The 13,765-nt window shown below is 33.1% G+C and overlaps 2 protein-coding genes across 2 annotated transcripts; one reads left to right on the top strand and one right to left on the bottom strand.

The window, feature by feature from the left end:
• The first annotated feature begins 56 nt into the window (after nucleotides 1-56).
• On the top strand, nucleotides 57-3,117 carry LOC149901033 (serine protease inhibitor dipetalogastin-like). Its single transcript, XM_090111635.1, has 2 exons — nucleotides 57-162; nucleotides 2,294-3,117. Exons 1-2 carry the CDS (start codon nucleotides 147-149, stop codon nucleotides 2,956-2,958), a joined length of 681 nt encoding a protein of 226 aa, XP_089967761.1. The 5' UTR covers nucleotides 57-146; the 3' UTR covers nucleotides 2,959-3,117.
• Marcal1 (SWI/SNF-related matrix-associated actin-dependent regulator of chromatin subfamily A-like protein 1) lies at nucleotides 3,111-13,635 on the bottom strand. Its single transcript, XM_090111634.1, has 14 exons — nucleotides 13,160-13,635; nucleotides 12,932-13,047; nucleotides 12,469-12,569; nucleotides 11,946-12,080; nucleotides 11,514-11,619; nucleotides 11,360-11,443; nucleotides 10,460-10,640; nucleotides 10,071-10,221; nucleotides 9,583-9,747; nucleotides 9,040-9,193; nucleotides 8,606-8,737; nucleotides 4,491-4,616; nucleotides 4,227-4,286; nucleotides 3,111-3,419 (listed from the first exon to the last, which is right to left on the bottom strand). Exons 1-14 carry the CDS (start codon nucleotides 13,497-13,499, stop codon nucleotides 3,225-3,227), a joined length of 2,046 nt encoding a protein of 681 aa, XP_089967760.1. The 5' UTR covers nucleotides 13,500-13,635; the 3' UTR covers nucleotides 3,111-3,224.
• Between the last annotated feature and the right edge of the window lie 130 nt (nucleotides 13,636-13,765).

Here is a 13,765-nt window from a genome sequence, read left to right as displayed (position 1 = left end):
GCTTGTTCTTGGGGAATTTCGTAGCGATGTCCCTCAATATGTATTTAAACGAAGTCGAGGACACTGATGCATCATTCATAATATAGATTTCGATGAGAAATAACGTGTGTTGAAGATAGATTATATTTAACCTAAGATAACCTATAATGGGGTACCGGTTAGGTAAGTCCAGTGTTTATTGATTTTATTTGATTAAAAATTGACGGAGATTTCGTTTGTTTTTCAAGTAATTATGAAGATGGCTATTGGTAATAAATTCAGTCATGTGCAGCTACCAGAGGAAACAAGGATAAAATATTTTGATTTGATGGTTCTCAAATACCTATTAATTACTAACTGAATGTTTTCTTTGTTCAATCTCAAGATAATTATCTAAATTATTCGAAAAAATATTTGTCCTACAAAATCTATGGTTTGATCAAAGAGTCCCCCTTTCCAATGTGTATCGATAACGAAGTCATCATAAATGATTACTAACCAGCTGATTTTTTTATTTTCACTTATTTAATTCAACAGACATATTGTCCTACAAATTGCGTAATAAATATTTGAGAACCGTCAAATCAAAAATTTTTATCCTTGTTACCTCTGCTACCACAATCGAGAGTTTCGTACATGAAATTATTGGGCATCTCATCAAAATAAAGCTACTCACGAAAAATTAGCTTGATAGTAATCACTTGCAAAAATGGGCGATGGATCCCGGACTATAATACTTAATACCCAAGATGAAAACTTGTTTAAAAGAAATAAACAAATTTTTTTTAATAGTGGTTAGGTACTCAGACTCTACCACTTAATAATATATAGTTGAGTACCTAACACTAAAATCTAACCAATTCTTGAAATTCAAGTACCTATGTATTTGTATAAATAAGCTAACATTTGTATACGAATATCAACATAGCCGTATCTATATAATATGTACATCTTATGTAAACATGATTTAGAGGTCGGGGAGGCCGACATCCGTAACTATATTTATATTTAAGTTTGACTTCAAGGTGAGACTTATCAAAATAGTATCTTTTGTACATTGATTTTTAAGAAAAAAAAAACTATTTTTTATAGTTATTAACTTAGGTTATTAAAAAGTTTTATTTTTTACGGTTCCGATTCTCAAACATTAAACTTACAAGTCAAATCAAGATACAGCCGTTTCAGCAAATTTTCTCAAATGAAATTTGGTAAAAATCATCGTTTGTAAAAATCAAAAATCAACGTAGAACAAATAAAGGAAAAATTGCTATAAATTTTTTACCATAAAAAATAGGTTTGTTCGGAGCTCTCATGCGAGTCCGACTCGCACTTGGCTGGTTTTATTTAAGTATTTGTAGGTATACATTAATGTTACGCCTATTTGTTTAGTTATCGCAGCATTATCCCTGCCAGCGTCTGTCTTTCCAGAGAAGTACAATATGGGTTCCTTCAAGAGGCGAATAAATAGGCATTTTCTAGGTAGACATGATTTACCACCATAGACCGCGTCACCGCTTTCCATCAGGTGGGACTGTGGTCAAATGTCTACCTATCCTAATGTAAAAAAAAAAAAAAAAAATTATGTGCGGTTTATAGAAAAACGCCTATTTGCAGACAATAATAATTATGTGAATTGCAACCTTCATCCCAATTTAAACAAGATAGTTCAATTTTTTTCTGGGCGAATATTGTTAAAAAATGTATGATTTTTTGTAATAAGTAAACCACGGATGCGTTTTTCGAATGGGTTACAAAGTTTATATACCTAATCATAATAACGTCGTTTAAGTATCTATTTTTATTCAATTTTAATTATGTAATATTAATTTATCGATGTGCTTCGATTAAACTGATAACGAGTTTAAATAAATAAATAAATAAATAAAATTCATTTAATTCAGGCCACATAGCCCATAAAGTGTTAGTAAAATCTTATCCTAGTGTTAGTATTACAATTACCTATTACCTACATACATTTATTACTACAGTTTAATTTACAAATCCAATGCTTACTGATGATATTATCCGAATAATTTAACACCTTTAACACAATATTTGAATTTTTACGTATACGGTCTCTAATAGAAAAAATCTTTTTTCTCATAATTGCATAAAAGTCATTTAAATAGACGATTGATTTGCTTTCTTTCGATAGGATTAGGAACACATTATTTACAAATCGTAGGTAGGTATATAGGCAAGCAATCATAGATCCATTGTGTCCATATGTATTTATAGAGATAATATTTATTATTCGGAAATCGGGTTTACATTAATTTATAAATTTTGATATTAATCACATATCTCTTTACAGGAGCATTAGTCCTAGTGTCGGGCTGTCTTTCCGTCACGCTCGCCTATATACCTCTGTGCTTCTCGCCGTGCAACAGCGATCAGCCGGTCTGCGGTTCTGACGGCAAAACATACCCCAATGTATGTCTTCTAAAATGCAATCCTAGTCTAGAAGTGAAACATCCGGGTCGTTGCATAGAGAAAAGGGATTTGAACGAGTTCCTTTGCGCCTGCCCATCTAACCTTGACTATGTGTGCGGAAGCGACGGCAAAACATACCCGAATGAATGCGATCTAAGATGTACAAGTCCTAACGTAGCAGTTCAGTACAAAGGGCAGTGTAGAGTGAAACGCGAAGAAATCCAAGTAGCGTCTTTAAATTTGCCCAAATGCGAGTGTTCGTCCGAATCTAATCCAGTGTGTGGAACCGATAGTCTCACATACCAAAACCCTTGTTTGCTAAACTGCGGTAAGGCCTATAATGCCAATTTAGAGTTAAAGCATGACGGCCCCTGCGAGATTGTTAGAGCAAAGCCTGTTGGCAATGTGCCAAATTGTAGTTGCACTAGAAATTTGAGTCCAGTCTGTGCGTCCAATGGCGTCACGTATGGAAACTCCTGCATCATGAAGTGTGTGAGTGAAGATTTGACCATGGTCCGTGATGGACCTTGCGAAATTGCGTATTAATGAAACCTGCTTTATGAATTCCGAACTGTTCTTTCGCGCCAAATTTCTGTTTTTACAAATGGCGGATATGAAATTTGTTACATGACCGTGTTTGAATTTATATTTTGATAAATATACCAGTGCCAATGAAGAAAAAATAAAAGATATTATAACTTTTAACATATTTATTTATCAACTCCTTAATAACTTAATCAGTAACATATGAAAGAAATAATTAAAATCGAGAACAAAGATATTATAATTAATGTCTATTAATAACTTTACAATCATAAATCGAAATTTGCTAATAATTCGTCTCCTTCATCATCTTCTAAGAAATTGTCTATACTGTCTGTTTGTCCGTTTATTTGAGATTCATTATGTTCATTTTGGGTATCCTTCCTTATGTTTGTTCCTGGTATAAAGCTATTTTTATTCGGCCTGCACGGAGACAAGTATTGCGTAATATTCGTTTTACTTTCCTGAAAAAGAAGCAATATATTAAAATGTAAATTTGAAATGTCCCTATATTTGATACTAGCTGCTCCGCGCGGTTTCACCCCCGTGGCTCCACTCCTGTTAGTCGTAGCGTGATGATATATAGCCTATAGCCTTCCTCGATAAATGAGCTATCTAACACCGAAGAATTTTTCAAATCGGACCAGTGGTTCCCGAGATTAGCGCGTTCAAACAAACAAACAAACTCTTCAGCTTTATAATATTAGTATAGATACAGAATGTAATTTTTTTTTTAGATTCCTCACATCGTAGGCTAACAGAATATACCATGTTTTCGAGTTATGATTTTTCAAAGGTTTCAAAGTAGGCAGTATATCGACTACAATATTTTTATATAAATGAAAATAAACAGCTGTACATATTATAAAATATAATTTATACTTGGGGATCCCCACAAAGATCGCATCAAAAAGGTCTTTAGATAAACGAGTTTGTAATTGCAATTTATAATAATAGTAAATAATGATAGATGATGGCCAGTCAAAGTATATGACAGTTAATTATAATTGTATGCTATGTTGTCCTTATGTTAACTTGATAAATATAATTCAGAATTAACTTTGCCATTCAATCTTCTAGAAGAGATTAGAGAACCACATGAGGTAATTTAAATTATGCATATTTTTTAAAGATTTTAATTTGAACTCTTCTTGTATTACAATTTACAAGATCATAATGAGTCCGATTGATTTTGAATATAAAATAATAAAAGATAAGAATCAAACGATTTTGAACAAGTTCGAAAATTAGCTTTAAAGAAATCAGCGTACCTGATGTTTAACTGTTGTATCTTCAAAGCTGTCTTTACTTAAGCCAACATTGTTCAGTACCTGGAAAATATGAAATCATATTATTTTTTTTAATAGAAACGTACACCTAAAGTTTATAAAAAACGTAGTAATTTATATTTTTTTCATGATTTATTGACTATGATATTTGTGCGAATAAACAAGTTAGTTCGTACAAATACATCGCTCCTTACACACACACACACACACACATACGCACACGCACACACACACACACACACTCACGTGCAGCTTGTCCTGCAGCAGCGGCCACATGACGTCATCGGCGGTGCCGCTCGCGAGCAAGTAGCGCGCACACACCGCACCCGCGCGGCCCAAACGGTGCGCACGTGATTCCGCTTGTGACAAGATCTGCACAAATAAACATTTAATCAGAGAACATTTTTTTAACCCACTTCAAAAAAGTAGGAGGTTTTTTTTAAGTATGTAGTATGTACACCGATTACGCCGATGTCTCTGAACCGATTTACGTGATTCTTATTTTGTTTGATGCGGTATAGTTTCTTATTGGTCCCATAAAAATTATAATCGGATAGGCCCACTAGTTTTTATTTAATGAGAATTTTTGTCTGATTTCGATGACTCAATTGAAATCTAGCAAGAAACTTTGATTCACTTCCCGGTTACCGATTGAGCTGAAATTTTGTATACGTATGTATCTATCGAGTTTGGGCTCGTTTGATTCGTGTTGAACAATAAACCAAAACGTATTAAATAAAAATAACTACGTTAAAAAAACCGACTTCAAAAACGGAAAAGTAAAAAATAAAAAAAAGATTTGATATTATTAATTACTACATATTATTTAGATGTGCTATTTACTAAATAGGTTTGAAGTCACCACCAAGCACTAAGCACTTAGTATTAAGCCTGTGTAAACCGGGCATAATGGAATCAAAGCTACCTACTACTACATAAGTTTTGGCTATTCAGTCACTATTTACACTCATTGTTCATTCAATCAGATGAATGAACAATGAGTGTGAATAGTTAATCATTTAAAACTAGAAAATAATATTATTTATATTTTAAATAAAAAAGCTATATAAGATTTATGTTACTAGTATGTACAATCATTTTTACAATCGCGCTTTGTAATAATCACGGCTTATTACAAAGCTCAGCGCGTAGCAACACCGATCAACGCCGCGTGCGTCGGTCGCCATTTTGTTCCAAACATTCGGCTCCTAAGTTAGGAGCATTCGTGCTATCGGTTAGGAGTCCTAACCTCTGGTCCGATAGCACGAATGTTTTCACTGCGCTCACGCTGTTTAGTTATTGTTTTAACCACCACTAAGTTTATATTTTATTTTATACTAAGTGCTTAGTGCTTGTACCAAGCACTAAGCACTTAGTATTAAGCCTGTGTAAACCGGGCATAATGGAATCAAAGCTACCTACTACTACATAAGTTTTGGCTATTCAGTCACTATTTACACTCATTGTTCATTCAATCAGATGAATGAACAATGAGTGTGAATAGTTAATCATTTAAAACTAGAAAATAATATTATTTATATTTTAAATAAAAAAGCTAGGTATATAAGATTTATGTTACTAGTATGTACAATCATTTTTACAATCGCGCTTTGTAATAATCACGGCTTATTACAAAGCTCAGCGCGTAGTAACACCGATCAACGCCGCGTGCGTCGGTCGCCATTTTGTTCCAAACATTCGGCTCCTAAGTTAGGAGCATTCGTGCTATCGGTTAGGAGTCCTAAGGTATTGTTTGGTTAGGTTTAGTTATTGTTTTTGTTAATTTTTTCGTTAATTGTTTCGTTAAGTTGTGTTTGTTGTTAATGTTGTGTTTATTTGTTGTTATATTGATTCGTATAAACGATATGGAATATGGATCCTCAACCAAGCACGTCAAACCAAAGCTTATCTCCAAGAAAGAAAAGAGCACGGGTTGTTCTAACCGTTAACGAAAAACTTATGGTGTAGAACGTCTACAAACACTTATATGAAGAAAAAGCTGCTTCACTTTTACAATTGAGACTCCCGAAAAAAAAAAGAATGTGTTTCGAAAACAGGTGACATTTTGGGAATTGGTATGACTTTAGAATACAGCGTACCTACTCGTACGTAAGAATACAAAGAAAATGATTAATTCAAGTCTCCCGAGAAACGTGAACCGAAATACAATTTTAAAGATAAATTGGATGATTTTACTTTTGCCGCTATAAGGCGAAAAGTGCATCATTTTTTATGCAAATCAGTCACCCACCATTACAAAGGTAATTTTAAACTTAATTCCTTCTACTAATTAATTATATTCTATGTCCGCGATAATGTTCGTTGTAAAAACAAAATATTAGATTGCGTGGACTTCCGTTTAAAGAATAAAAAAAGACTTCCGTACTCAAAAACTTTTTTTTATTACTTTACAGATTCTTAGGTCGTCAATTAAGATCAGACTTACCCAATTTTTCTTGGAATACACTTAGACATGTTATGAAATACCTGAATTTCAAATATGTCACAAAATCAAGACGAAGTATATATTTTAATTGACACAGAGGATATTGTTTTATGGCGCCAGCGACCTTCGAAAAATTAAAGAGTATCGAAGGGAAGGAAGGTATATTTATTACCAAGACGAAACGTGTATAAACGAAGGTAATTAAAATTTTCTTTTTTTAAGTTATATTGTATTTTCAATAATTAATTTATAGTTTTCACTATCTTTAAAGGCATGCACCGAAGAATGAAGAAGGGGTTGACCAGGCTATGGTATCGGCCCGCTAGGCCTTCGTAGATGGCTCGACCATTGGCTTAAAACAGTTTTCAGGTAAGGGCAGAAGATTAATTATATTAGCCATATAGGCGGGAAGAAGGATTCGTAGAGGACAGTCTATTAATATTCGAAGCCAAAAAAAAGAAGATTATCTCCAAGAGATGAATGCCGATTATTTTGAAAATTGGTTTTGGGGGGTTTTGCCAAAATTAAAACCAAATTCAGTAGTTGTTATGCATAATGCCCCCTACCACTAGTAAATTAGAGACGCTGCCTACAATGTCTTGGACTAAACTAAAAATACAAGAGTGGCTAAACAGTAAAAATATACCATTTCAAACTACAATGGTTAAAGCTAGTCTTATAGACATTGTGCGGCAGCAATAACAACAATACTACGAAAAGTATGTTGTAGATGAGATGGCAGCGCAGCATGTTATAATTATTGTTTTACGTCTGCCCCCATACCACTGTGAGCTCAATCCTATTGAGTTGGTATGGACGCAGGCTAAAGGCTATGTTGCGAGTAATAACAAGACCTTTAAATTGACAGAAGGGAAAAAACTTTTTGAAGAAGGACTTTAACGTATCACGGCTGAAAAATGGAGTAGCTGCGTGTCTCACATTATCAAAGAAGAAGACAAAATGTATGCTCTCGACAACATGATGTTTCTGACAGATTCATAATAAATGTCGCCGAAAGCGACACTGATGTGTTTTGTTCGGATTATTAATAAAAATAAATTATTTAATAAGCAATGATTTGGTTTTTCACTACCTACCTATACTTGTTATATTTTTATACACGGTCTATACTCTATAGTTTCAACTACATGATGTATTGAAAAGAGGATAGTCTAACAAAGTATTCGGTATTCAATATAAGTGGATACTACAGAAACACAGTCGTCGAAAACTAGTTGGTATTTACAAAGCACGACTAAAAATCGAACCCCGTACCCGATATCGGAAGATATCGGCACTAACTATACACTAGACAATCGAGGCAATTCCATTTCAGGATTTTTCAATCATTTACTTTGTCACAACGCTATTTTTTATTTCATCCAAAACTGATAACACAGTAAACGTCAGTTGACTTCGATTAATTAAAAATCCGACTATAACGATACTAATTGACATAAGCTTATGACGTTTTCGTAAGGATTCGGTCACCCTACAAACGACAACGACGACCACGAAAAAACTTTTCATCCAGCCTAAATTTACACAATTAAAATACTGTAGAAATTTGGAAAAAAAAAATTCGAGATCAATGGACAAAAAAAAGGTTCTTCGAAGAAACGGTGGCTCCTAGGAAGAAAATGTATTTAATATTTATCCTCTTTTATAGATAATTTTATTATATACAATTTTGGTAAAAGGTTATATAACTTACCGTTTCAGCAAAACATTTGCTGAATATTGTTCTCGAAAAATTTCATTTATTGTTTTCAAATACCGGAATGACGGGAAATGTGGATGTGTCATCGTCGTTAGTAGTGTGACCGAATCATTACCAATTATATTTATAACGCATTTGAATGTAAAAAATAATTAAAATATAAACATTGTATCTAACATCTACACTAGTACTTACCCCCGGATTCCAGTGCAATTCCGCGAAAAGTACCAGGTCAGCAGCGGTGAGCGTGAGTCCCGAATTCGCGGCTGTTATCGATAAAACGCCGCAACGACATGTCGGACTGTGTTGAAATTTGTCCACTAGATCCTGAAAACAAACAAATATTATGCATAAAGTAAACTTGAAATTACTACGACAAAAGTAGTGGTGTAGTTTTTTTAGTAATGATTATTTTTATGGACAAAGTCCGCCTTGAAATGGTCAAAACTAGAACAAATTTAAATGGGAACACAGCGAAGGCATCAGCTTTCAATATCATACAGTCAAATTAAGAATCTCCTCCTTTTTTGAAGTCGGTTGAAAAATTATTTAGGTATTTTAGTAATAGAAACCTAACCTAATCATAATCATTACATAAATCCTTAAAATATTAGTACAAAAATGCTTACTGCTCTCGCATGCGCAGGAGTCGAACCAACTATACAAATATAATGTATGCCAACTTCGTCTAGTGTGGAACATATCGCCTCTATAACGTTACGATGGTGTGCGAATACTAGGAACTTGCCCGTAAATTCTTTCAACAATTGCCTTAGGTATTTACTGAAAAATAATCAAATTATAAAAAATATAGTTTAATTTTATAATTATTTATGAAGTTAATTTTCATCAGTACTTCATTTAGTTGGAATTTCGGAATACAGAATCCCTGTTTAAAATAAATTTTCTATGAATCACAAGGATATCAAATTATTACAGGCTCGAAGGACCACAAAGCATTTAGAAGCAAGATGGCACTTTAATTTTACGGCAATTTGTGAATAAAATTAATAAACAGGTTCACATTGAAATAACACAAAATTTATAAAAATAATAATTGTCGTCTTACCTGAAACCATTGATCTAAGCATGCAAAATTTCAATTCAAAAATTTTAAAACAAAATACCGTCTGTACTTTCCAAAAACACATAATCTTTAAAAAAAAACTAACCAAATCGCGGGTATCTTGATAGCAGCGGATTCGCTAAAGAACGTGATAAGTGCCGCATGTTTCTCCGTCGATTTGCTGCGCGTGTACGCTTCTGCCATTTGGCTGAGACCCTGCTGTTCCTCTTTGCTAAATTGCAGTAACGTTTGGTCGAGTAATACTGTTTCTCTGTAATGAAAATATTTATTTTTAGATGTTTTATATGCGAGTTTGTGTTTTATGTTATGATGTGACTATTCAGGAAATAAATGATTCCAAAGCGTATTTGGGGAGTAAGTTACAGAATCCTGCTATTAAAATCAAAATATTTAAATCAAAAATTATATATATTTTTTTTCATATTTCGAAGTGTTTTCCTCTTGAATTTTGGCACTGTTCAGAACGCACTTGAAAATACAATATTGTAAAATTTATGGCAGGCATTTATTTTACTTACTATATCAGTTTTTTTTAATCCTAACATAACATAAAATAACATCTGCTTCACATACCTAGTCTTTTCTTCCAACTTCGTAAGAACTTGTTCTTTAGTCCTTCGTATTAAGAACCGTTTTTGCAGAATTATCTGCAGTTCAGATAAATTAGATTGTCCCGACATATCCCACCCGAAGTTCGTCTGTTTGCCCGCGCAATATCTTTTACCTGAAAACGAATACAAAGCTAAATTCTAATAAATGAATAATGAACATGTCTTTCAAAAGAGTACAAAACATAGAAAATTATTTTTAAATACTTTGTCAAAACTTGAAATTTGTCGCTTTATATCCGACCAAACAAGTATAATAGAGATTTACCGATGTTTTTAGTATTTCTAGTTGAAGATGCCTTACGGAACAGATTTTTTGACATCTCAAAAGCAATAAAACCCCATAAAACTCACCATATTCCGTATAATTCGTGAAAATCTTCGGTTCAATCAAAGATAGTTGTGTATACAACTCAGCGGGTCTACTCAGAGCTGGTGTTCCACTGAGCAGTATCACGCGAGAGCATTGCCGGGATATAGACAGTAGTGCTACTGTGCATTGAGCCTTATGCGACTTGAGGTAGTGGGACTCGTCCTATAGAGAATTAATGGCTCACTATATGACAGGATAATCTATACTAATATTATAAAGCTGAAGAGTTTGTTTGTTTGTTTGAACGCGCTAATCTCGGGAACTACTGGTCCGATTTAAAAAATTCTTTCGGTGTTAGAAAGCTCATTTATCGAGGAAGGTTATAGGCTATATATCATCACGCTACGACCAACAGGAGCGGAGCCACGGGGGTGAAACCGCGGGGAGCAGCTAGTTAATTAATAAATAATAACATGTTACTGGAAATGTATGAAACTGCATGGAATTGTATGTTTTACTTTGCTCAAATACCGAATATGCTCATTGAGCGAAGCATAGCTCACAAGTGACAATGCATTATATTCACAGTTAAATAGTTACATTGCGAAATTTTGTAGCTCTAATGTAAAAGATCAAACATTTTGGCATTGAATAAATGCTATGTCAGTTCAGTTCAAGATTTCATAATTCATTGTTATTAGTCAGTAAAAAAAGTCCCTGACAATTTACGAGATATCACCAAATTACATAATATATTATACTAGCGGTCCGCCCCGGCTTCGCCCGTGGTACATATTTACGTTTTCTCTACATAAAAACCATCCTCGTACTTCAAGGAATATAATAAAAAAAGAATTATCGAAATCGGTTCAGCCGTTCTCGAGTTATGCGCTTACCAACACATTTTGCGATTCATTTTTATATATAAGATATTTACATACAATTATAACAGCACCAAATTTCTTGCTTTTCAAAAGATCCGTGTGCATTGTTGTTATCTTATAACTCACGATTACAACTTCAGTCTGAAAATAATAACTTAATTTTAATATTAAACCTTATTTTTATAATCAAAAGGTTGATAATGTATTGTACCTGTCTATCGGCTACCATTTGGGCATCCTTACCAGTTATTAGAGTAACTATATTCATCATTGGAATGGACGGTAACAATTCGTGTATTTTACTTTGCCAAGTGTGTCTGTAAAATAATAAATTAATTCAGAAATGATCTAGAAATATCATAGAAAATACAATAAACATTGTTAAAGAATGATTTTTTTAAGAAGGTAGTAGGAAAAAAACACAGAAATTTCAAACAGTTTTGTAAATAGAAAAAAATAAAATATATTTTGAACCAGAAATTTTTTACAATAATTGTAATTAAATACGATTTATTTCTGTTCCAAAAATCAGTTTGGTAGTTTCTGAATAAATTCTAATATAAAAAAGTGAAAAATAAAAAATTATACAGGCTTACAACAAACATTTTCTTTAAAATACTAATCAAGATAAGAGATAATATACCTCATAGATGAAGTAGTGACAATCAAAAGAGGCCAGTTATGTCTATAATAACTAGCTATAGCCAGTGCCTGGAATGTTTTTCCTAAGCCCATGTCATCTGCTATCATACAACGCCCGCGCCGTGCAATGCCGAATCTACGATTTATTCTTAGTCATTAGAAAATAAACATAAAAAAATGGTCAATCCATTATTATAATTACGAAAATAAAGGTAAAAGAAACAATTTGTAGTATAAGAATAAATTGTTAATCATAGGCTTGTTGACTCAAACAAACATAAAAAAGAACTATTCATAATAATATTGTAAATACAAAATTCGATGTTTGTTTGTTACAAAATCATGCCTTTACTAGTACTGAATGGATTTTGAAGAAACATTGTAGTTTTATAGCTTATTTATCAGAGTAACACGAGAAATAATTCTTGTGTGTGTTTTTTCCGTGACAGCGAGTTATTCCCACAGAGACAGGACTTTAAACAGATGAAATAAAATTAAACCATTACTTATAAAAAAAAAAATACCTGACACCATCCTCTTGAAAGGGCATTAATTTGGTCCTTAACGTTGATTCTATAGGAGATAAATCTATAGAATTAGGGTTCATGATATTTTCTTTGAGTATCTGTGAGGGATAAAAAAATAAAAAAATAAGGTGGTGAAATAACATTCATTGAACTCAACTTTTAACAAACAAAAAAGATCTTTAAAAAAATGAATATGTATTAGAAATCCTACTAATATTATAATCCGATGCAAAAGTTTGTGAGGATGAATGTGTATATGTATGTTTGTTACTCTTTCACGCAAATACTACTGAACCAATAACAATGAAATTTACATAAAGAGGGTAACTTGGATTAACACATAGGATAGGTTTAATCCCAGAAATTCCACGGGAACGGGAACTATGCCGGTTTTTCTTTGAAAACGCGGGCGAAGCCGCGAGCGGAAAGCTAGTATTAATATAATAAATAAAGCTCATACCTTTAGAACATAATGTGGCAACGTTCCCAACACTACATGTGGAGCTAGAGGAGCCACCTTAGACATCAACTGTTCATAGTCATGTATTGAGAAATTCCATAATTTCGATTTGGCATCTGAAATAAATAAATGTAGCATCATATTTAGCCGTTTGAAAAAGAAAAATTACTGTCAGAAGAATTTGTTTTCTTCTTTGTTGATAATAACATATATTAATATGTGACTTACCATAACTTTTTGATGGTATTGTTTTGAAGATATTTATCAAAGGTGAACAAAATTCTGATGGATTTACTTCAAAACGATCTTCCGATATCAAATAAACTGTTCCACTCACAACTTTTGTTACAGGCACAGAACTTTCGGCTGTATTGTTTTTATCGTTTCTTGAGTATGGATGAAACGCAGGGCTTTTAGAGATATCCCTAGTATTTTTCGAAAAGTTACTTGTATACGAGGGTCCTGGTGATTTATTTACATTTTGCTGCGATGACTGGGAAAACTTGTTTTTAATTTTTTCTAATGCAGCTAAACGCTTTTTTTCGATCTCCTCTTTACTGCATGCCATTTCATTAATTCATGTAGCCCACATTAATTTACCTTCATTGTAACATAGGTTTTTAATAACAAGAAACGTGACAAAAACACAGAGGACAACCTGCAACTTGGGCTGGGACAACCAATATTAAAAATTTTTAATTTGTCAACAACTTGGTCAACAATCAAGTATCAACCACCAATCACTCACCAATCAACATTCAACATCGAACATTGACATAGACTATGAACATAGAGTAAGTGCCAAGCACAGATACTACAAATGACAACGATCAT

This window comes from Colias eurytheme, chromosome 17 (assembly GCF_061535395.1).
Source record: "Colias eurytheme isolate Ceu_HAF_F1 chromosome 17, ilColEury1 Martin Lab GWU primary, whole genome shotgun sequence".
Classification (NCBI taxonomy): domain Eukaryota; kingdom Metazoa; phylum Arthropoda; class Insecta; order Lepidoptera; family Pieridae; genus Colias; species Colias eurytheme.
Note: the sequence above shows the minus strand (reverse complement) of the source record. Positions and strands in the feature narration are given on the sequence as shown.

Bases quoted from the DNA above. Each gene is read 5' to 3' on its own strand.
- Marcal1 (XM_090111634.1), bottom strand. From the start codon at position 13,499: ATGGCATGCAGTAAAGAGGAGATCGAAAAAAAGCGTTTAGCTGCATTA. The intron at 13,048-13,159 runs GTAAGTCACATA...TATTTATTTCAG, and splicing joins AATACCATCAAAAAGTTATG to ATGCCAAATCGAAATTATGG. The intron at 4,287-4,490 runs GTGAGTGTGTGT...CATATTTTCCAG, and splicing joins TGCTGCAGGACAAGCTGCAC to GTACTGAACAATGTTGGCTT.